The 19,292-nt window shown below is 54.4% G+C and overlaps 2 protein-coding genes across 3 annotated transcripts; one reads left to right on the top strand and one right to left on the bottom strand.

Moving 5' to 3' along the window:
• Positions 1–21: 21 nt before the first annotated feature.
• Pkn3 (protein kinase N3) lies at positions 22–10,423 on the top strand. The gene is made up of 22 exons (XM_048812933.1): positions 22–1,096; positions 1,915–2,143; positions 2,347–2,492; positions 2,809–2,920; positions 2,986–3,113; positions 3,330–3,513; positions 4,509–4,655; positions 4,728–4,837; positions 4,948–5,091; positions 5,504–5,579; positions 5,662–5,830; positions 6,242–6,350; positions 6,459–6,526; positions 6,908–6,971; positions 7,115–7,206; positions 7,575–7,751; positions 8,379–8,441; positions 8,582–8,658; positions 9,241–9,383; positions 9,465–9,572; positions 9,734–9,814; positions 9,925–10,423. The coding sequence occupies exons 1-22, from the start codon at positions 1,082–1,084 to the stop codon at positions 10,135–10,137; spliced, it is 2,655 nt and encodes an 884-aa protein (XP_048668890.1). The 5' UTR covers positions 22–1,081; the 3' UTR covers positions 10,138–10,423.
• On the bottom strand, positions 10,360–12,936 carry Zdhhc12 (zinc finger DHHC-type palmitoyltransferase 12). Of its 2 annotated transcripts, XM_048812934.1 has the most exons (6): positions 12,732–12,936; positions 11,842–11,978; positions 11,413–11,487; positions 11,146–11,312; positions 11,060–11,073; positions 10,706–11,013 (listed from the first exon to the last, which is right to left on the bottom strand). In XM_048812934.1, exons 1-6 carry the CDS (start codon positions 12,829–12,831, stop codon positions 10,706–10,708), a joined length of 801 nt encoding a protein of 266 aa, XP_048668891.1. In that variant the 5' UTR covers positions 12,832–12,936. The 2 variants fall into 2 exon arrangements, with proteins under 2 accessions (XP_015352972.1, XP_048668891.1); XM_015497486.2 differs by lacking the exon at positions 11,060–11,073 and having other exon boundaries at positions 10,360–10,993; positions 12,732–12,909.
• Positions 12,937–19,292: the final 6,356 nt, after the last annotated feature.

Raw genomic sequence — 19,292 nt, 5'->3', positions numbered from 1 at the left:
GGCTCGTGGCCCCGCCCCGCTCCCAACCCTCCAGTGTCGCTGACCGCGAACCCTTCTCAGGGCAGACCCGAGCCCCGGGTTAATTAGCTAATGGTCCCTGGGTTCCTCGGAGCCTCTAGTCCGGCCAGCCCAGAGCTTGTCCGAAACTGCAGTGGGTGCAGCCTGGGAGGGCGCCACAGTTCCCTACAATCGGTTCTTCCAGAACTCCAAGGCCCAGGGGAATTACCCGAGAAAGCAAAGAGGGGCCCAGTGGCACTTGGGAAGGTGCCCGGGGGCAAGGAGGTGTGCACGCAGTGGGTAGGGGTCCAGTCTGTGTGCGCTTGTGGGGCGCTCACCATGGGGCACATGGGCGACGTGTAAGCCAGAGAGGCGCCCAGCCTAACCGCGGACTAGAATCTTTGGGTACGCAAGGGTTTCCAGAATGTGGGGGGGGGGTCAAGGCTTCTACCCCTAGTTGGCAGTAGGTGTGCTGTGGGCCCAAAGAGCTTAGTGTGTGTGTGTGTGTGTGTGTGTGTGTGTGTGTGTGTGTAACTCACTGAGGAGAGAGAAGTGGTATCCTATCCCAGAGCAGCTGTGAGATAGGCTTAGACTAGGACATTTGTTTACCAGATAGGGTCCCAGTTCAGAGCAGAAAGGGGGAAGGGTGTGTGTGTCTTCAGGCTTCCAGCCCAGAGCACACCAGCTATGGGGTTCAGGGGTGAGGTGTAGTAGGCAGGGACTCCTCCAGTGTCCCCACCCCATGACTTAGGCAGCCTTCAGGGCTGGGTCTACTCCTCCCACCCCCTTCCTCCGGAGGTCCTTCTGCCCCTGTCCCAGCCCTAGCCTGTACACATTTTCCAATTTCCTGCAGCCTCCGCCCTGCAGCAAAGGCTGGGTGACTCAGGACCCTGGTGGCTGGTCCCCCAGCTCCAAGAGATCTTTGTTTTCTCAGGCCTTTGGCTTTGGCCCTCTTGCCTGGGGCGGCCAAAGGATTTCCTGAACCTCGCCCTTGCCCTCTGACTGCCTGGCCAGGCGGCCCAGCAGAGACCTAGAGTGGGGGGTGTCTGAGGCTGGGTAGCCACCCTTCCACTGGGCTCAGGAGATGGAACCAAGAGAGGTGAGACGGGTTGCTGCGGAGTCCCTTGGGGACATCATGGGTTACTCGGGGCAAGATCAGCTCTGACACTGGTCTGTTTGCAGCATTGGCCTCTGGAGAGGGGGTTTTCTTCTTCCTGGCTCCAACCAGGGTGAATAGTGAAGGAGACTTCTGCTTCCTCCTAGAGCTGAGCTGGGAATGGCTGCCTCTGTGGCATCGGGAAAGCAGAGGAACAGACCTTGGCCTCTTGGGCCATTGACTGCCTTCTCCTTGTGACTTTGGGTGAATTCCTTTTTGGCAGTGAGCTTTTTCTGACTCCCAGATTCTACTCTGGTTTCCAGGCTTAGAGAGACTGGGTGGCCAGCAGGGAGAGGCATGGTGGCCTCTTCTCTGTTGCCACTGTAGGCAAGCTGCTTGACCTCTCTGGGTCCATTCGTCATGTGTAAAATGGGAATATTAACCGCTCCAAGGCGCTGAGTGTACAGCTCAGGGGTGGAGTGCTTGCCTAACATTCATGAGATACCAGGTTCCATTGCTAGCACAAAGATAAAATAAAATCTCTGCTCCTACTTGGTGGGGTTACCGTGAGTCACAGGAGGCAATGTCTGCGGAGCTCTTAGACTAGAACCTGGTACCTGGTAAGCATATTTATGAGCCTTACTTACTTCCCCTTCCCCTTCTCTAAATGGCAGAGGACAGGAGCTTCACGTGTGGCTGTGAGGTTTCTACCCCTGAGCTCAGTGGACAGAGAAACCTCCCAAACGTCCCCCCTGGTTCTGTCCACTCCTCTTCCCTATGATGGAGGCTGCAGGTCATGACGCCTCTCCACCCTCCTCTAGCCAGGGCCAGGCCAGAGATCCCCAGAGGATGAGAAAGAGGTGATCCGTCGGGCCATCCAGAAGGAGCTGAAAATCAAGGAGGGTATGGAGAATCTGAGGCGTGTGGCCACAGACCGCCGCCATCTGGGCCACGTGCAGCAGCTGCTGCGATCCTCCAACCGCCGTCTGGAGCAGCTGCATGGCCAGCTGCAGGAGCTGCATGCCCGTGTGTTGCTGCCCAGCCCGGCTGGTGAGTGAGGAGTCAATGGACCCCAAGGGACAGGAGGCTCCAGGTCACCCAACTCCTTGCTTTGGCCCTGACCACTGTATCAGATTGCCACACTTCTCATAGTGCCATCCCTAGTATGCCCGGGAGGGGAGGGAGGAAAGATTTGGTCACAGGGATCTTGGCTCTGGTGACTGGTTTGTGTGCCCCACACTCCCTGGACACAGAGCCTGTGGCCTCTGGCCCCCGGCTGCAGGCAGAGCAGTCACGGGCTGGGCACCTGGAGGCCCTGCGGAGGCAGTTGCAGGTGGAACTGAAGGTGAAGCAGGGGGCTGAGAACATGACGCACACATGTGCCAGTGGCACCCCCAAGGTAAGGCCCTTGGGGTCTGATGGGAAGGCATTGTCCCCGCCCCCAATCTGATGGGAGAGGCTTGGCTCTCAGACCTCAGGTCAGGTAGAGATCCAGCCCCTCTTCTGACAGGGAAATGCAAGCAGCCTTGGGCCCTGTGAGGGAGATACAGTGTCAGCCCTTAATCTGGTGGTGGAGTAGAGCTTCAAACCCAGCTGGTGGGCAGGCATGGCTCTGACCCACAGGCTAACAGGGGAAGTTTTAACCCTGTTATGGGGTGTTGTGGGGAGACTCTGGCCCAGCCATGGTCCAAGGGGCATATATCACATCCCCATAGGAAAGAAAGCTCCTGGCAGCTGCCCAACAAATGCTGCAGGATAGCCAGCTGAAGGTGGCCCTGCTGCGGATGAAGATCAGCAGCCTGGAGGCCAGCGGATCCTCTGAGTCAGGTGAGTCCTTTGAAGCAGCGAGGGCTGCTTGGGCTGGGCCAGACCTAAGGCCAGTATCCCCTCAGGCCCTGAGCTTCGGGCAGAGGAGCTACAGCATCGGCTGCGCATTGAGACAGCCGTGGCCGAGGGAGCCAAGAACGTGGTGAAGCTACTTGGTGGCCGCAGGATACAGGACCGCAAAGCCCTGGCTGAGGTCAGGCCATGTCCCTTCCCCTTGTAGCTTGTGCCTGAGGGTCTGCTTATCTCCATTTCACCCTGGGCAGTGGCATGGGGCACCATGGACTGGCTGCAGGGTGGCAGTGGGAAAAGAGGCATGTTGTGTCAGACCTCCTGTGGGGGTGTCTTTAGCATGGCAGCTGCCCTCCCTCATGTATCCCATGACCTGTCCCTGCTTCTGTCCCTGGTGTAGGCCCAGCTCCAACTGCAGGAATCCTCCCAGAAGCTGGACCTCCTGCGGCTGGCCTTGGAGAAGCTGCTGGAGGAATTACCTCCTGCCCACCCTCTGCGCAACAGGGTGGCCCAAGAACTGCGGACTTCAGTGCTTGGGAACAGCCAGCCTTCAGGAATGCTTGTGAAGCCCGTCGCCCTGACAGGTAGACAGGAGTCCCACTGATTCAGAGTTCCCCTTCCCTTTCAGGGAAGACCCTGAAGCACTTTGGGGAAGAGTTCCAGTCCTGACTCCACCACCCATTACCTATGCGTCATTGGGCAACTGCTATCCCTTCCCTGAACCTCAGTTTTTATCAATCTGTAAAACATGGATGATATTAGCATCCACCCCACAAGGTTACTATGCAAATCCAGTGGCTAGTTGCATGTCCAGTTGCCTGGCACAGTGAGCAGGGACAATGCCATGCTGCTGTTACATATTTATTTATTTATTTTGCAGTACTGAGGATTCCCAGCCACTCTACCACTGAGGGGTGCTCTCCCACTGAGCCACATCCCCAGCCCTATTTTGTATTTTATTTAGAGACAGGGTCTCACTGAGTTGCTTAGCATCTCGCCATTGCTGAGGCTGGCTTTGAACTCATGATCCTCTTGCCTCAGCCTCCCAAGCTGCTGGGATTATAGGAGTGCGCTACTGTGCCCGGCTTCCGCTATCCTTTGAGACAAAACTCTTAGGTATCCTAAAATAAGCCCACTCAGTCGGCAGAACAGGTTTTGAACCCATTTAGGGAGTGGGGAATGGCTGGAGCTTCCCTTCATCATTCAAATGGAGAAACTAAGGCTCAGGAAGCAAGTGGGACAGGATAAAACACACCAGGCTTCCCACTCCCTGCCCCAGGCTCTCATCCCTGCCGTGGCTCACTTGAAGACACAGTGCACTTGATACCCTGAGCACTGGGAGCATCTCATCCCATCCTGTGGCTCCACGCAGCCTGTTTGGGTCTTGCAACTCTGCCTGTGTCCCCACTACCCCATGTAGGGATGTTCAGAAGGAAGGAGCCTGTGGTTTGCCCCGGGATGGCAGGTGGCTACTAAGGTCTAATGTGCAGGGGATCTGGGTCAGTCACCTCCTAGAGAGGATGGGGTTCCAGGGGATGTTGGTGGTGTCTGACGTGTCTACCCCCATACTTCCCCTCAGGAACACTGCAGGTCCGCCTCCTGGGCTGTAAACAGCTGCTGACCACCGTGCCTGGACGTTCTCCAGTGGCTGTGCTGGCTGGCAGCCCCTCTGAGGGCTGGATCCGAGCCAGAGCCAAGCAGCAGCGTGGTGGAGCCGAACTGGCCAGTGAGTGGGGAGGAGCCCCGGGGCAGGGGCCTCTGCTTGTACTTGTCCTGAGCCCCAGCTCTGGCCCCACAGGGGAGGTGCTGGCTGTGCTGAAGGTGGACAACCGTGTTGTGGGCCAGACAAGCTGGGGACAGGTGGCTGAGCACTCCTGGGACCAGACCTTTGTCATCCCCCTGGAGCGAGTAAGGCTGGCCTTTGTGTGGTTGCGGGTGGTCACAGGCCACAGGGTGGAAGACAGCCCAGACAGGGGTTGCTAGTGTGCTCTGTCCCTTACCTGGCCTCTTCGATGTAGGCCCGTGAGCTGGAGATCGGGGTGCACTGGAAGGACTGGCGGCAGCTGTGTGGTGTGGCCTTCCTGAGGCTGGAGGACTTCCTGGACAATGCCTGTCATCAGCTGTCCCTCAGCCTGGTGCCACAGGGGCAGCTCTTTGCCCAGGTGCTAGTGCTCCCTGCCCTCTGACCTGGCGGGCCCCTGGGCACAGGGCTAGGAGAGCCTGCGAGAGTGAGCTCCCCTGCAGAAGAGTGGAAACCGAGGGCCAGAGAGGAGGCTCCAAGACCAAGGATGCCCAGCCACTCTCTAAGGGAAAGTTTGGAGGCCTGTGTCCCTGTCCTGACTCTGCCCTTCTTCATGTGTGACCCTGGTCAAGGACCTCCATTCTCTGAGCCTCCATTTATTCCCTGGCACCAATGAGGACATGGAATCCATTTCTCTGGGTCCTTCTGGCTCTTGTATCCACTGGTGGATACTGGGTGGGAGGATAGGTTGGAGTTGGGTCCAAGGTGGAGGAGGGGCCATGGCAGATGGGGTGGGAAGGGACTAGTTTTCAGCCCTGCCCTTGCCCCTGCAGGTGACCTTCTGTGATCCTGTTATTGAGAGAAGGCCCCGTCTGCAGAGACAGAAACGCATTTTCTCTAAACGCAGAGGTGTGTGGGGGCAAGGGTTCTATGCTGGAGGCGGCAGGTCTGGGGCCACTGGGTCCTGAGACCAGATGCTCCTCTGCCACAGGCCAGGACTTCCTGAGAGCGTCCCAGATGAATCTCAACATGGCAGCCTGGGGGCGCTTGGTCATGAACCTGCTGCCCCCCTGTAGCTCACCAAGCACCATCTCCCCACCTAAGGGGTGCCCTCACACTCCAGCTACACACCATGAAACCTCCAACCCTGCTTCCCCCAGGTGAGGAGCCAGCTCGTGCCAGACTGTACACTTCTTTGCTGTGTCTGACTCTCTCCAGGCTCAGTTTGTGTCTACGTCCCTATTGCTCTCTATTTTTTGCGGGGAGGGGTGTGCCAGGGATTGAACTCAGGGCCACTCAACCACTGAGCTACATCCCAGCCCTATTTTGTATTTTACTTAGAGACAGGGATTCACTGAGTTGCTTAGTGCCTTGCTTTTGCTGAGGCTGGCTTTGAACTCCTGATCCTCCTGCCTCAGTCTCCTGAGCCCGTGGGATTAACGGGCATGTGCCAGTGTACCCAACCGTGTTGCTCATTTTCTGACTCTCTGTCTCTTCACATGGCTACAAGTCTTTCTCACGAATTGCTCCGTCATCTTGGTCTTGATTCTGTGTCTGCTTCCTCCCTACAGCGATTTCCTGCCCAAGAAGACCTCCTTGGGAGAAGAGATGAAGCCCCCACCCAAGCCCCCACGCCTTTACCTGGCCCAGGAACCAAACCTGGAGGAGACTCCAGTGCCGGTGGGCAGGGCTGGTGGAAGGGGCAGCTGGTGGTGTTGGTGGGAGGGTGGCAGGCCAGTGGGGAAGCAGGGAAGGTGTGCCTGAGCCCCCTGTGCCCTGCTCTCACAGTGCACCAAACGCCCACACATGGCGCCTAGGACCGGACGCACACCCACCCCTCCAGCCTCACCTGTCAGGTACCCATGGGCTCAGGGTCACCTGGAGATGGTCTCAGCTCCCCTGAGTGTGTGTGCAACCAAGCATCCCTCGTTCCTTGGCTCCTTGGGGGCAGTCCCTGGCTCACGCAGGTTCTTGCTTATTTACTGAACCGTGTCATTGAGCTCTGGCTGCATGCTTTGCTGCAGGGCTCTCCCGCAAGCACAGAGGTGGCGACAGCCCAGGCTGGGACATGGGTGGTTGGGAGGAGCTTAGCTGGGGTTTTGTTTTGTTGTTCATTTTCTTTTTCCGGTGGTGCCGGTGGTGCTAGGGGTGGAACCCGGGCCTTGCACATGGTAGGCAAGCTCTCCCACTGAGCACGCCCCTAGCCTCCTCTGTCTGGTGCCTTTTCTCTCTTGCAGGAAAGCCCCCCGGCTTCAGGACTTCCGCTGCTTGGCTGTGCTGGGCCGGGGACACTTTGGGAAGGTAGTGGGCTGAGGGGGCAGTGGAGCAGGTGGGCAGACCCCAGCACATTAGCAGGAGATGCTGGGTCCTGGAGGCAGTGCCTGGGGAGGTGGAGTCTCCCCCTGTCCTGCTCACCTGGAACCCAGCCTCTCTCTGGTCCCCAGGTTCTCCTGGTTCAGTTCAAGGGGACAGGGAAATACTATGCCATCAAGGCTCTGAAGAAGCAGGAGGTGCTGAGCCGTGATGAAATCGACAGGTGTGTGGTGGGACCAGTGTGGGCTCCAAGTACCCGGGCATTGGCTTTGGAGGTACCCAGGGTGGCTGGCTTGGGTTGTGGGCATCCAGACAGCATTTAAAAGCCCTGGGTCTACTAGGCCTGGCACCTGTAGTTGTAAACTATGCTCTTGGGCAGGGCCCCCTTTTCTCTCAGCACCTGTCCTCTTCCGTGACATGGGGCCATGGTAGTTGTGCAGGCTCAGGACCTTTGTGAGCCCTTGGTCCACAGAAACCATCACACTGCCTGCCTGGCACTTTGTACACCCTGTGGGCAGCGTGCTAGGTGGGTGGCAGGTTAGAGCCCCCAGAAGCTGTCTATCCCTCTGAGACCCACGCGCTCCCCTGCAGCCTCTACTGTGAGAAGCGGGTCCTGGAGGCCGCAGGCCGCTCGGGGCACCCCTTCCTGCTCTCCCTCGCGGCCTGCTTCCAGACTGCCAGCCACGTCTGCTTTGTGACCGAGTTTGTGCCTGGGGGCGACCTCATGATGCAGATACATGAAGATGTCTTCCCTGAGCCCCAGGCCTGGTGGGTTTTCCTGCCTGCATCTTCTAGCAAACTCTCCCTGGTTCCCTGACCTTCATCCCGCTGCTCCCTGGGTACCCATCAGCAGAAGAGCATAGAGTCAGACCTGGCTCAACTCCCATGGCATTCATGACCTCTGTTCATGCAGCTGTGGGTTTGTCATCACTCCTTTATAGGAGTGTTGGGGAGATGTCAGTAATGCTTATAAATCGCCTGGCATAGAGACCGGCAGCTGGAGTTATTTTTGCTGTCCAGTGCTGGCGCTGGAGTTAGAAAGGCCTAACTTGGTCTATTAGTTCTGCCCCTAGCTTTTGACTCTGGGCAGGTCCCTTACTGGAGTCTCAGGTCCTTATTTGAATAAAAGACATGGTGAGCATCCCCCCAGACTTTGGGGAGGGTTCCAGGAAAGTAAGGTATATGGGGCACTTGGCATAGATCCTCGCACAGTTGAAGACTCCAGGAAGGATAGGTCGTTATTGTGCAGCAGCCTTAGCACAGTCTGGGTCCTGTTGTCTGGAGAAGCCCTTCAGCCCAGACATGAGGATCCTCTGTCCCATCTCTCACCCACATCTGAATTCACCTTCCTGGTACCTGGCCTGGGCCTGAGTTCTCCCCCACACCCCCCTCCAGCTTCTACCTGGCCTGTGTGGTCCTGGGGCTGCAGTTCTTACACGAGAAGAGGATAATTTACAGGTACCTTTTTCCCTGGAGGTGCTGAGGGCAGTAAGGGTAGGCAGTAAGGATACTACCCACTCCTGGGCTGCTCTAGGGACCATTGGTGGTCCCTGGGCCTCAGCCTTCTCAGCCTCTTTTGTTTGTCCCCCTGCCCTCAGGGACCTGAAGCTGGATAATCTTCTGCTGGATGCCCAGGGCTTCCTGAAGATTGCAGACTTTGGGTTATGCAAGGAAGGTGGGGCCACCTGTCCAGGTCCACACCCCACTCCTCACCAAGCAGCAGATACCTCCCTTCCAAACCCCAGGCCTTCTGGCGAAGGACTGGGAATGCTGGCCCTTCCTTCCTAGCCTGGACTTGGTCAGAGGAGAATCTGTGGTTAGGGCTGGAGAGGGAGTTGAGTCCTGCCTCTCACGTGACTTTGGCCTGTGAGTTTGGCTGAGACTTAGCTCCCTTATGCAGTCCAATGACCACCTCATGACCATGCCACTTTTTGAGTGTGTGGGGCAGGGCTTGGCATGGGCTTGGCTACCTGGGATCTTAAGGTTTGGCATTGATTTTTTTTGGGGGGGGGTACTAGAGATTGAACTTGAGGGCATTCTACCACAAAGCTACATCCCCAGTCCTTTATTTATGTTGAGACTGGCCCTCACTAATGTACTGAGGCTGGCCTTGAACTTGAGATCTTTCTGCCTCAGGCTCTCAGTAGCTGGGATTATAGGCCTGCGCCACCAGGGCCAGCTGACATTGATTCTTATCATAGAAGTTATAGTGAACAGGTCACACTAAGCAGGCATTGGTATGGATGATGGTCTGCAGGGATCGGCTTTGGGGACCGGACAAGCACCTTCTGTGGCACCCCAGAGTTCCTGGCTCCTGAGGTGCTGACTCAGGAGTCCTACACACGGGCTGTGGACTGGTGGGGGCTGGGAGTGCTGCTCTACGAGATGTTGGTGGGTGAGGTAAGGATGGGTGCGGCTGCTGGGGCCTCAGGTAGGGAGGAATGAAGTGGCGCATATACCCACTGAGTCCCATTTCTACAGTGCCCGTTCCCAGGAGACACGGAAGAGGAGGTGTTTGACTGTATCGTCAATTCAGATGCCCCATACCCCCACTTTCTGTCTGTGCAAAGTCTAGAGCTCATTCAGAAGGTAGGCACTGTGGGGTGAGGGCTGGGCCTGACAGCTACTATGGCTTTCGTGCCTCTCGCTACCATGCTCGGGGCCCTGTGGCGCTGCTCACATGGGTACCTGTGGAGGGCAGACAGTGCCTAGGTGGAGCACCCTGAGCGCACACCTGCCCTCCTGCCCAGCTCCTCCAGAAGTGCCCAGAGCAGCGCCTGGGGGCAGGCAAGCAGGATGCCGAGGAGATCAAGGTGCAGCCATTCTTCAGGGTGAGTGGCTTGGACCATAATGGTCTCTGGTGCTTGGTATGGGGGAAACCTGGAGTGCCCCCGGGGACTGCTGTTCCCACCATCTCAGGCACCTCTGCCCTTGTCCCCAGACTACCGACTGGCAGGCCCTGCTTACTCGCACAATCCAGCCCCCCTTCGTGCCCACGCTTTGCGGCCCAGCAGACCTGCGCTACTTTGAGGGAGAGTTCACAGGGCTGCCACCGGCTCTGACCCCGCCTGCCCCTCGAAGGTCCCTCACCACCTGCCAACAGGCTGCCTTCCAGGACTTTGACTTCGTGTCCGAGAGATTCCTGGGGCCCTGAGGGCTCCCCCACACCTTTGCCCATGCCCCTAGACTACTGGAACCCCCACTTGCCCATCTGTGTGCCCACCCAGAGGCCCAGGTTTATAAGCTGTAGGACTCGCGGTGGCAGCCAGAGGGCTACTGTCGTAGACTTTGCTCACTGAGCAAAGTGTGTCCTCTGCCCTTCCTCCTACCTCTCTTCTTCCTGGCCAAAACTGGACCCGAGAGGGTACACAGTAAGGAGTGGCTTGATTTGTCTTTAATATTTGACTTGCTTTATGGATTATTAAATTTGAAAAACTGTGCCCTGGAGGCAGCCTGGTTTGGGGGTAGGGTGGAGTCTGGGGTGCCTTGGTGCTGGAACCCCAATTAGGTCCTCTTTTCTTTCTTCCTTGGGAAGATAGAACCAGCCACTGTCTTGATGCTCTGCTTTGAGGCCAGGGAGGGTGGGCGGGAGTGAGGAGCTCCAGGCCCTCCAAGGGCTGACTCCAGCTAGGTATGGTTCCTCTAGTTTTCAGGCACAAGATGGCAAGCTCTGCCTCCAGCAAACCTAAACAGCCTGGCTGCTGCCCTCCTCCACTTCCTCCTCAGCCCAGAGGGTCTCCCAGGACCCTGAGGGCCATCCACAGAAGAAGTGGGCCAGGTTGCGGGTCAGACCACGGTTGAAAGGGTTGCTGGGGCGCTGGCGGAGGTAGGCAATACGGTGTGAGGAGATGAACTCCCAGGTGGTGGTGTTGCTGGCCACCAGATAGAGGTGTGAGGCCAGGAGCAGGCCAGCCACCAGTGAGAAGAAGGACAGCAACAGGAAGGTGGCAAACAGAAGGCCCCTGGTCCGTAGCCACAGCCCCCAGGGCTGGAAGAACTGGAGGCCAGACCTGCAGGACAGGGACAGGGACTCAGAGACAGGAGAAGGCAGGCTGCCCCATCCCTCTCAGCTGGGCCCAGGGAGCCCTGGCTCTGCACACCTGTGGGTACATGCTGCCCACGCTCCCTCCATGCCCTGGGTGGCAGTGGTACCTATACCTACCATGCCAGGTACAGGCCCCACAGAAGAACCACCAGCTGCAGTGCCAGGTAGGCCACGAAGAGCGGGTGATTGCGTTCCCCCACACAGTTCTCCATCCAGGGACAGTGATGATCATAGCGGCGGACGCAGCGGCGACAATCACGACAGTGTCGGGCCCGCAGGGGCTGCTGTAGGCACAGAGAGGGATGAGGACCAGGGTCAGGGCCTGAACTTGGGAGGCCAGAGTACTGGGGCAGAAGGTCCCATGGGGGTCCCTGCATCACCCACCAGCACCAGGCAGTATCTGCAGCGTCGAAGGGCAATCCCCTGTGGAACCATGGCTGTCTGTTCCTCCTTGGGCTCCTGAAAATAAGGGATAGAGTACGAGATAGGGTCTCCTTAGGAGGTAGATGACACTGGTAGGCATCTTCTTTGGGGGCCAGCTTACTCTGGTTGTGGAGTTTGGGGCCCATCCCATGTAGGTGGGTAGAGCAGAGCACCCTACACTGAGTAAAGCTATGTGACCTTTGCAAGGTTCATCTCTCTGGGCCTTGGTGATTTCCTCATTGCAAGATAAGGGTCTAGGGCTGGCAGGACAGTTTACTAAGATGCCACACAAAAGCCCATAGAATAGGGCTCCTTCATGGAGGCTGTTACTGGGCCTTGGGTCCCTGCTGTCTGGAAGAGGAGTTCAGGCTCCCAGGGGCCCCTGGTTACCTGGGGCTGGGGCTGAGTATTCACATAGCCAGGATCCATAAGCGACACAGCCAGGTAGAGCAGCAGGGAGCCCAGCACCAGGAACAGGAAGGTAAGGGGCAGGAGCAGCTCCCCCTGCTCTTCCCATTGCCGCAGCTCTGGAGAGACCAGAGGACAGTGAGGCTGGTCCCCCAGAGCAGAACAGGAGGGGCAGGGCTGGAGGTGAGGAGGATTTCAGGGAGGTGAAAGGGCTGAGGGCAGCAGGGTGTGGACAGCTCTGAAGCCCTTGGTTATAAAAGGGAGCAGAGAATGAAGCAGGGCTTTTGAGGGACATCCTTTCCTGAAGGAGAGACTTGAGCTAATTTTTAGGCTAAAGCGGGTGGGAGCTCACTGTGGCAGATAAAGGTGGTGGGTAGGGGACTCCAGAGGAGAATGATGGGATGCAGGTGGGTGGGTGAATGGGTGCTACTATGGGACTCTGGAGACGGGCCCCTCCCTTACCAGAGTATTCCCTTGCCTGAGATTGGGAAGCCCGAACTGGGATGCCAGTCCGTGAATGCAGGTGATCCTACTAATCTCATGAATAGGGGGATTGGGAGTCAATTCCTTGGAAGGATGGAGTCTGGTCCAGGGTCAGGGAGATGGGAGCTCTAGTCGATCCTTTAGTGTTTCTTGGGATGGACAGGGCATCTGGCAGTAATCAGGAAGATGCTGGGATTAATTAAGGATCAACTGGTCATCAGGGGAGAGCAGGTGGCTGGGGGAATGACGGATGGGGAGAGGGCCTGGAGCCGGCGGAAACGGGGTGAATCTCGGAGTCTCTGGGGAATAGGTGGGGGACCTGGTGAGACCCAAACGTGCGAGGCACTACTCGGGATCGATGGGTCCGGGTCGCTCGGGGTCCGGCTCACCGGTATCGTGCAGGAAAAGCACCAGCGTGATTCCCCAGGTCAGCACGGTGTGGCCGGTTCGCACCAGAACCCCAGGGCTGAGGAGCGCCCAGGGCGCCATCGCCAGGGCCCGGGCCCCACCCGGAAGACGCGCCGGGAGGAACCGGCCCTGGGAGAGGGGCCGCGGTCGCCCTGGGATTGGCGGATCCGGATGGTGGGCAGGGCCGAATTGGCGCAGGGAGGCTGCCTATTGGATGACAGCTGCGGCCGAGTGGGCCCTCAAGCCAACAGGTGCCTGAGGAGGCTGAGGGCGGGGCCGGCGCGCGCGCAGCCGGTAACTCCCCCAACTCCAGCCCCCACCAGCCAGGTAACTTTTCAAAGCCCCTGAGCAGGCGCGCGGCTCTCGGGCTCCGCCCCCACGGCCTCGCGCATGCGTGCAGTTCCCTAAGCGCCCCGCAGTTCCAGGTCCTTGCCATGATTCCAGCGGGCAAAATTGTGCCCATCTCAAAGGTGTGATGGTTAAGACGTCAAAAGAGACAGAGCCTGCCCTACGTTGCTCCGGGACGGCAATTCTTACCTCCTTCAGTTCGTTTTCGAATATCGCAAACGTTTGATGGAAAAGTGGAGGTCCTTGGTGCGGATTCTGGCTGAGCGGCCCATCTTTTGGTTAGTGACAGAAATACTGACACTGCCTCTTCCTCCCTGACTGTTCCCGGGCAAGTGTCTGAACTCCCCTGAGCTGTTTTCTTTCTGTATAACAGTACCCCCACTTCCCAAGGTGACTGGAGGATTAAGTACTGGAAGTGCCCTACCTGGCGCTCCTGCTGTTCTAAGCCAGCACCTGCTCCCAGCCCGACTGCTCTCCCTTACAGCCCTGATTCTAGCACACCTCCCACAGATGCCAGCGACCACCTGAAGCCTCCTACTCCTGCAGTGCACTCTTTGGACATGTATTGCCTTGGCCAGTTCAACATCTCCCTTTAAAAAAAAAAATTTTTTTTTTTTTAAAGATGTTGATGGACCTTTATCTTAATCACGTGCTAGGCAAGCGCTCTACCACTGAGCCCCAGCCCCAGCCCTCAACATTCCCTTTTCTATAGAGGAAATGATATCTTAATCCAGCATGGCTCTAGAAGGATTGCCCTTCACTCCATAGCGAGAGCAGGGCATGGGCATGTGACTCAGCAAGGGCAATCATTCCATGAGATTGATTGCTGAAAAAGGGACATTCTTTTGGATTCAAGCATAAATAATAGGATATAAAGGCATCTTTACATGGAGAGATCCTATCAGGCAGGAGCTAATAGGCCAGCTTATAGGGACATGAATATAAGCAGCATTAAAAGAAAGAGTGAGTCTTAGAATGTTTTCCCTCCCCCTCTGGATCCAGCTATGCCTGAAGCTGGTATTGTCTCTAAGTTGCCCCCTTGCATTCATCAATGAATTTCCCACCTTGACTATCCTGGTCAGTTCAAGTTGGGTGTCTGTCACTTGCAACTCAGTCTTGATTACTGTGATGGGTATGTTTCTTAATGTGCCCAGTGGAGAGCTCTAATACATTATCCAATCAACAGATAATTCTCAGGCTTTAAAATATATATATAGTTGTTGATGGACTTTATTGTCTTTATTTTTATGTGGTGCTGAGGATTGAACCCAGTGCATCACACATGCTAGGCGAGCACACTACCACTGAGACACAACCCCAGCCCCTAGTTCTCAGGCTTTTATGAGTAAGGCATTATGCTGATGACAAGCTGATCAACTAAAGAGTTAGGATTTTTTTAATGTTTATTTTGTTTTTATGTAGTGCTGAGGATCAAGCCCAGTGCCTCACACATGCCAGGCAGGCGCTGTACCACTGAGCCATAATCCCCAGCCCCTAGGATAGATTTTGATCAGTGTTATACCATTGCAACATGGAAGAGGACCCAATGTGAACTAATTCAACTTCTATTTGTGTACCCTGACATTTAAAAGGTAGAATGAGCCAGCGACTCAGGAATTTGAGGCAAGATCCCAAGTTCAAGGCCAACCTGAGCATCTTAGCAAGACCCTAAATAAAACTAAAAACAGCCAGGTGCAGTGGCACATGCCTGTAATCCCAGCAGTTTGGGAGGGTTGGGCAGCTTAGGCAGGATTGCAAGTTCAAAGCCAGCCTCAGCAACTTAGTAAGGTCCTAAGTGACTCAGTGAGACCTTGTTGGTAAATAAAATATAAAAAAGGGCTGCACATATGGCTCAGAGGTTAAATGCCCATGAGTTCAATCTCCAGTACCAAAAAATAAATAAGTAAATAAAAAATAAATAAATAAAATAAAACAGGACTAGGAGTGTAGCTCAGTGGCAGAGTACTTGCCCAGCATGTGCAAGGCCCTGGGTCCAGGCACCAGTACTGCAGTAGTAAATAAATAAAAATAAAAGGTAGAATGAGGGAGTAGGGAAAGGGAACCTAGGGGATTTGAACAGTCAGGGAAATGAAAAATGGCAAAGTCTTGGTCAATGCTGATGCTGGGAGGCCAGCCCTGTGTCCATAAGGGTGGAGTCAGGATTCCAGCCTCCGGTGGCCTCTGCGGATCACATTTCAGAGGAGCAGCTCTCTGGTTCTTGAGAATGCCTCTCCTGAGTTGTAGGAGATAGATTCACATTTATAAAGGCACAGAGGAAGGATTCACCATCATAAACCCTTTCAGTAAGTGCTCCAAGGGTCTTGCGGGGCAGGGGTTCTGGTGCCAGGTGTTGTCGAGGAAAAACTCAAGTTCTTTTGGCAGCCTTGAGCTTTCCTACGGGCGGGCAGTTAAAGGGATCTAGGGTTGGCTGTCCTAGGGATGCGACCTTGAGATGTTAGACACTATGTTAATGTTTGTCAGGGAGGGGAGTGAATAAAATCATGTGGGTTAAGAGTCAGTAGTTTTTTGTTTTGGTTTTTTTAGTTGTAGTTGGACACAATGTCTTTATTTTACTTCTTTATTTTTATGTAGTGCTGAGGATTGAACCCAGGGCCTCCACGCTGGGGAGCGCTCTACCCCNCTGGAGACTGAACTCAAGGATGCTTTGCCACTAAATTATATCTCCAGCCCTTTTTTTTTTTTTTTTTTTTGAGAGAGAGAGAGAGAGAGAGAAATTTTAATATTTATTTTTTAGTTTTCGGTGGACACAACATCTTTGTTTGTATGTGGTGCTGAGGATCGAACTCGGGCCGCACGCATGCCAGGCGAGCGCGCTACCGCTTGAGCCACATCCCCAGCCCGAAAGTTGTATTCTTGAACATCTTTTGCTTGCTATTGAACTTCATATAGAAATTTGTACTGATTCTGATTCCCAGGGGAGATCACATTTCTCATGGAGCTCTGCAAAATTACTCTCTGGTTGAGACATTAGTCTTCTTTTGAAGAAGTGGGTCATGTTTGAGGACCCCAACTGGAAAAATATAATTTCTTCACCAGTGAAACATCAGATTTGACCCTGAGTTGTAGCAAATATTCCAAAGCTGGCTTTGGATGTGTCTCCCCCAAAATTCATGTGTTGAAATTTAGCTTCTTTGGTGGTGGTATTAAGAAGTGGGACCCTGGGAAAATGATTAAATCATGGGGGCTCCACTCTCATGAATTGGATTAGTACCTTGTAAAAGGGCTGGAGGCAACTAGGTTAGCCCCTTTGCCCTTCTGCTCTGATCTGCCCTGTGAGGACAGGAGGGCATAATATTCCTCCTCTCTGGAGGATTCAAGGCATCATCTTGGAAGCAGAGAGCAGCTTCCATCAGATACCAGTCTTCTTGCTGCCATCTTGATCTTGGACTTCCCAGCCTCCAGAACTGAGAAATAAAATTCTGTTCTTATTTATTTAAAAAAAATTAATTGAACATGGATACAATACCTTTGTTTTACTTATTTTTTTAAGACTTTCTTTTTTGGTTGTATATGGATACAATACCTTTATTTTGTTTATTTTTATGTGGTGCTGAGGATTAAACCCAGTGCCTCACACATGCTAGGCTAGCGCTCTACCACTGAGCCACAACCCTAGCTCCTATTTGTTTTTTTAGGTGGGGTCTTGCTCTGTTGTCCAGGCTGCATCAAACTCCTGGGCTCAAGTGATCCTCCTTCCTCAGCCTTCATAGTAGCTGGGATACTGGCACGGGTCACTGCTCAGCCCCTTCCTTCCTTCTTTCCTTCCTTCCTTCCTTGTACTGGGGAGGGGAGCCAGGGACACTGTATCACTGAGCCACATGCCCAGCCCATTTTATTTTTTATTTTGAGACAGGGTCTTGCTAACTTTCTGAGGTTGGCTTCAGAGTCCTCCTGCCTCAGTCTCTTGAGTTGCTGGGATGATAGGTGTGCACGCCACCGTGCCCCGATTTTTTGTTTTGTACTGGAGACTGAACTCAAGGATGCTTTGCCACTAAATTATATCTCCAGCCCTTTTTTTTTTTTTTTTTTTTGAGACAGGGTCTCAAGAAAGTTGCTGAGGTGAGGCTCAAACTTGTGAGCCTCCTGCCTCAGCCTCCCAAATTGCTGAGATTACAGGTGTGCGCCACAGCATCCAGCCTCAATATCTATTCTTTAGAGCTTACCAGTCTCATATGTTTTGTTATAGCAGCCCAGACACTCCCCTGTTTTCCACTCATCCAGCAAGTGTTTTTTAAAAAATATTTATTATTTTTTAGTTGTAGCTGGACACAATATCTTTTATTTTTATGTTGTGCTGAGGATTGAACCCAGGGCCTCACACATGCTAGATGAGCACTCTACTGCTGAGCCACAATTCCAGCCCAAATTTTGTTTTAATATTTGGTAGTTGTAGATGGATACATTTATTTATGTATGGATACAATACATTTATATATGTATTGTATACACAATACAATTTATTTATTAATTTTATGTGGTGCTGAGAATTGAACTCAGTGCCTCAAATGTGCTAGGCAAGTGCTCTACCACTGAACTATAACCCTAGCCCATCCAGCAAGATTTTTTTTTTAATTTATAATTATAGATGGACAGAATGCCTTTATTTTATTTATTTATTTTTGATTTGGTGCTGAGGATCGAACCCAGTGCTCATGCATGCTAGATGAGTGCTCTGCCACTGAGCTACAGCCCCAGCCCCCAATCCAGCAAATTTTAAATGAGCATCCCCATGTGCAGGGTTCTGGGCTGTGCCACAGCAGAGCCTTAACGTTGCCTGTTGCTTGCATTTCAGCACAAGACGCAAAGTAACTTCAGCCCCATGAAGTCACAGGCACTGTGATGGGGTGTGCAGGAAATAGTAGGTGCTGGGGCTGGGGGGCCGGGGGAGGGGTGCCTGGCGTATCTGGGGAAGTTGTGTTTCCCTCCTCTACTGTGGCTACCTGAGGCAAGGAGCCACTCTGCCTCTCGGGATCTCAGCATCCCTATCCATGAGGACTATGTGGAAGAATAGTGTACACAAAGCTCAAGGCAAAGGGCCTGGCACACAGAAGAAAGGCTCCACAGTGCCAGCGGCCACTGGCAAGCACCTGGCAGATGGTACCCATATTCCCTCCCAGAAATGGATCATGCACCAGGATTCCAAGGCAAACCTCTGTTGCTGATACCCTTTCTCCCCAGGCCTGATGGATGGCTAGCAGCTGGGGACTCTTTTCAGTACTGGGGATTGAACCCAGGGGCGCTTAACCATGAGCAATATCCCCAGCCCTTTAAAAAAAAAAAAAAAAATATATATATATATATATATATATATATTTAGAGGCAGGGCCTCTCTGACCTGTTTAGGCCCCTGCTAAGTTGCTGAGGCTGCATTTGAACTTGCAATCCTCCTGCATCAGCCTCCTGAACGGCTGGATTACAGATGTGCACCACTGTGCCTGGTAGCACAGGGACTCTTCCCTGGGAAGAGAGAAACCTGTGCAGGGGATGAGGAGGATGGAGGAGGCACCCTCAGCTCCTGGAATGTTGGTGTTGGTGCTCTGTCTCAGCCTCCAGTGCCTTGCCTCACATGGAGACTAGGGCCACACCCTCACCATGGCCTGTAGGGAGTGTGACCCTATTGTCTGCTATTCCCATTGGCACCTCAGGGAAGGAGAGAACCTGGATGTACCCAGGACTCTCTGGACAATGTCGGAGCCTGGCCGCCTCACTGTGTACCAGCTACTTCCCCTCCCCTCCTGCTGCCACCCTTGCTCCTTTCATGCTGCCGCAGCCCATGCCACTCTTCTCCCTGGCGGGTCCCCCATCTAGGATGCGTAGGCCCCCAGGCGGGCTCCGTCTTTCTGCTGGGTTCAGCTCAGCTGTCTCCTCTTAGGAGAAGCCTGCGGGCTCCTCGGGGAGCAGGCGCTGGCTCCCTGTCCTCAGCACCGCAGCCAGCTGCCTCTGGTCTTCCGGACCCATGTCCACACCTAGCAGTCTGCAGGAGGTGCCTTCTCCCAGGGGTCCCACAGGGTTGTGACCTCCTGTTTACCAACGGTCTGTCTCATCTGGGCAGGGGCCCTGTTGGTCAGTGGCCAGCCTTGACCTGGGTGTCTAGACATGGATGTGACAAAAATGTGAAGGAAACATATATTCTACCCTCAACCTGCCACCTGTCCCCAACCTGCAGTAGATTT

The sequence above is a fragment of the Marmota marmota genome, unplaced genomic scaffold (assembly GCF_001458135.2).
Source record: "Marmota marmota marmota unplaced genomic scaffold, marMar, whole genome shotgun sequence".
Lineage (NCBI taxonomy): Eukaryota > Metazoa > Chordata > Mammalia > Rodentia > Sciuridae > Marmota > Marmota marmota.
Note: the sequence above shows the minus strand (reverse complement) of the source record. Positions and strands in the feature narration are given on the sequence as shown.

What these genes read in the sequence shown, in the direction of transcription:
- Zdhhc12 (XM_015497486.2), bottom strand. Translation starts at nt 12,831, where the DNA reads ATGGCGCCCTGGGCGCTCCTCAGCCCTGGGGTTCTGGTGCGAACCGGC. An exon ending in ATACTCAGCCCCAGCCCCAG is followed by an intron (nt 11,488 to 11,841) that starts GTAACCAGGGGC and finishes CCTTATTTTCAG; the next exon opens with GAGCCCAAGGAGGAACAGAC. An exon ending in GCAGATACTGCCTGGTGCTG is followed by an intron (nt 11,313 to 11,412) that starts GTGGGTGATGCA and finishes CTGTGCCTACAG; the next exon opens with CAGCCCCTGCGGGCCCGACA.
- Pkn3 (XM_048812933.1), top strand. An exon ending in TGGTGGAGCCGAACTGGCCA is followed by an intron (nt 4,656 to 4,727) that starts GTGAGTGGGGAG and finishes CTGGCCCCACAG; the next exon opens with GGGAGGTGCTGGCTGTGCTG. An exon ending in AGGGGCAGCTCTTTGCCCAG is followed by an intron (nt 5,092 to 5,503) that starts GTGCTAGTGCTC and finishes TTGCCCCTGCAG; the next exon opens with GTGACCTTCTGTGATCCTGT.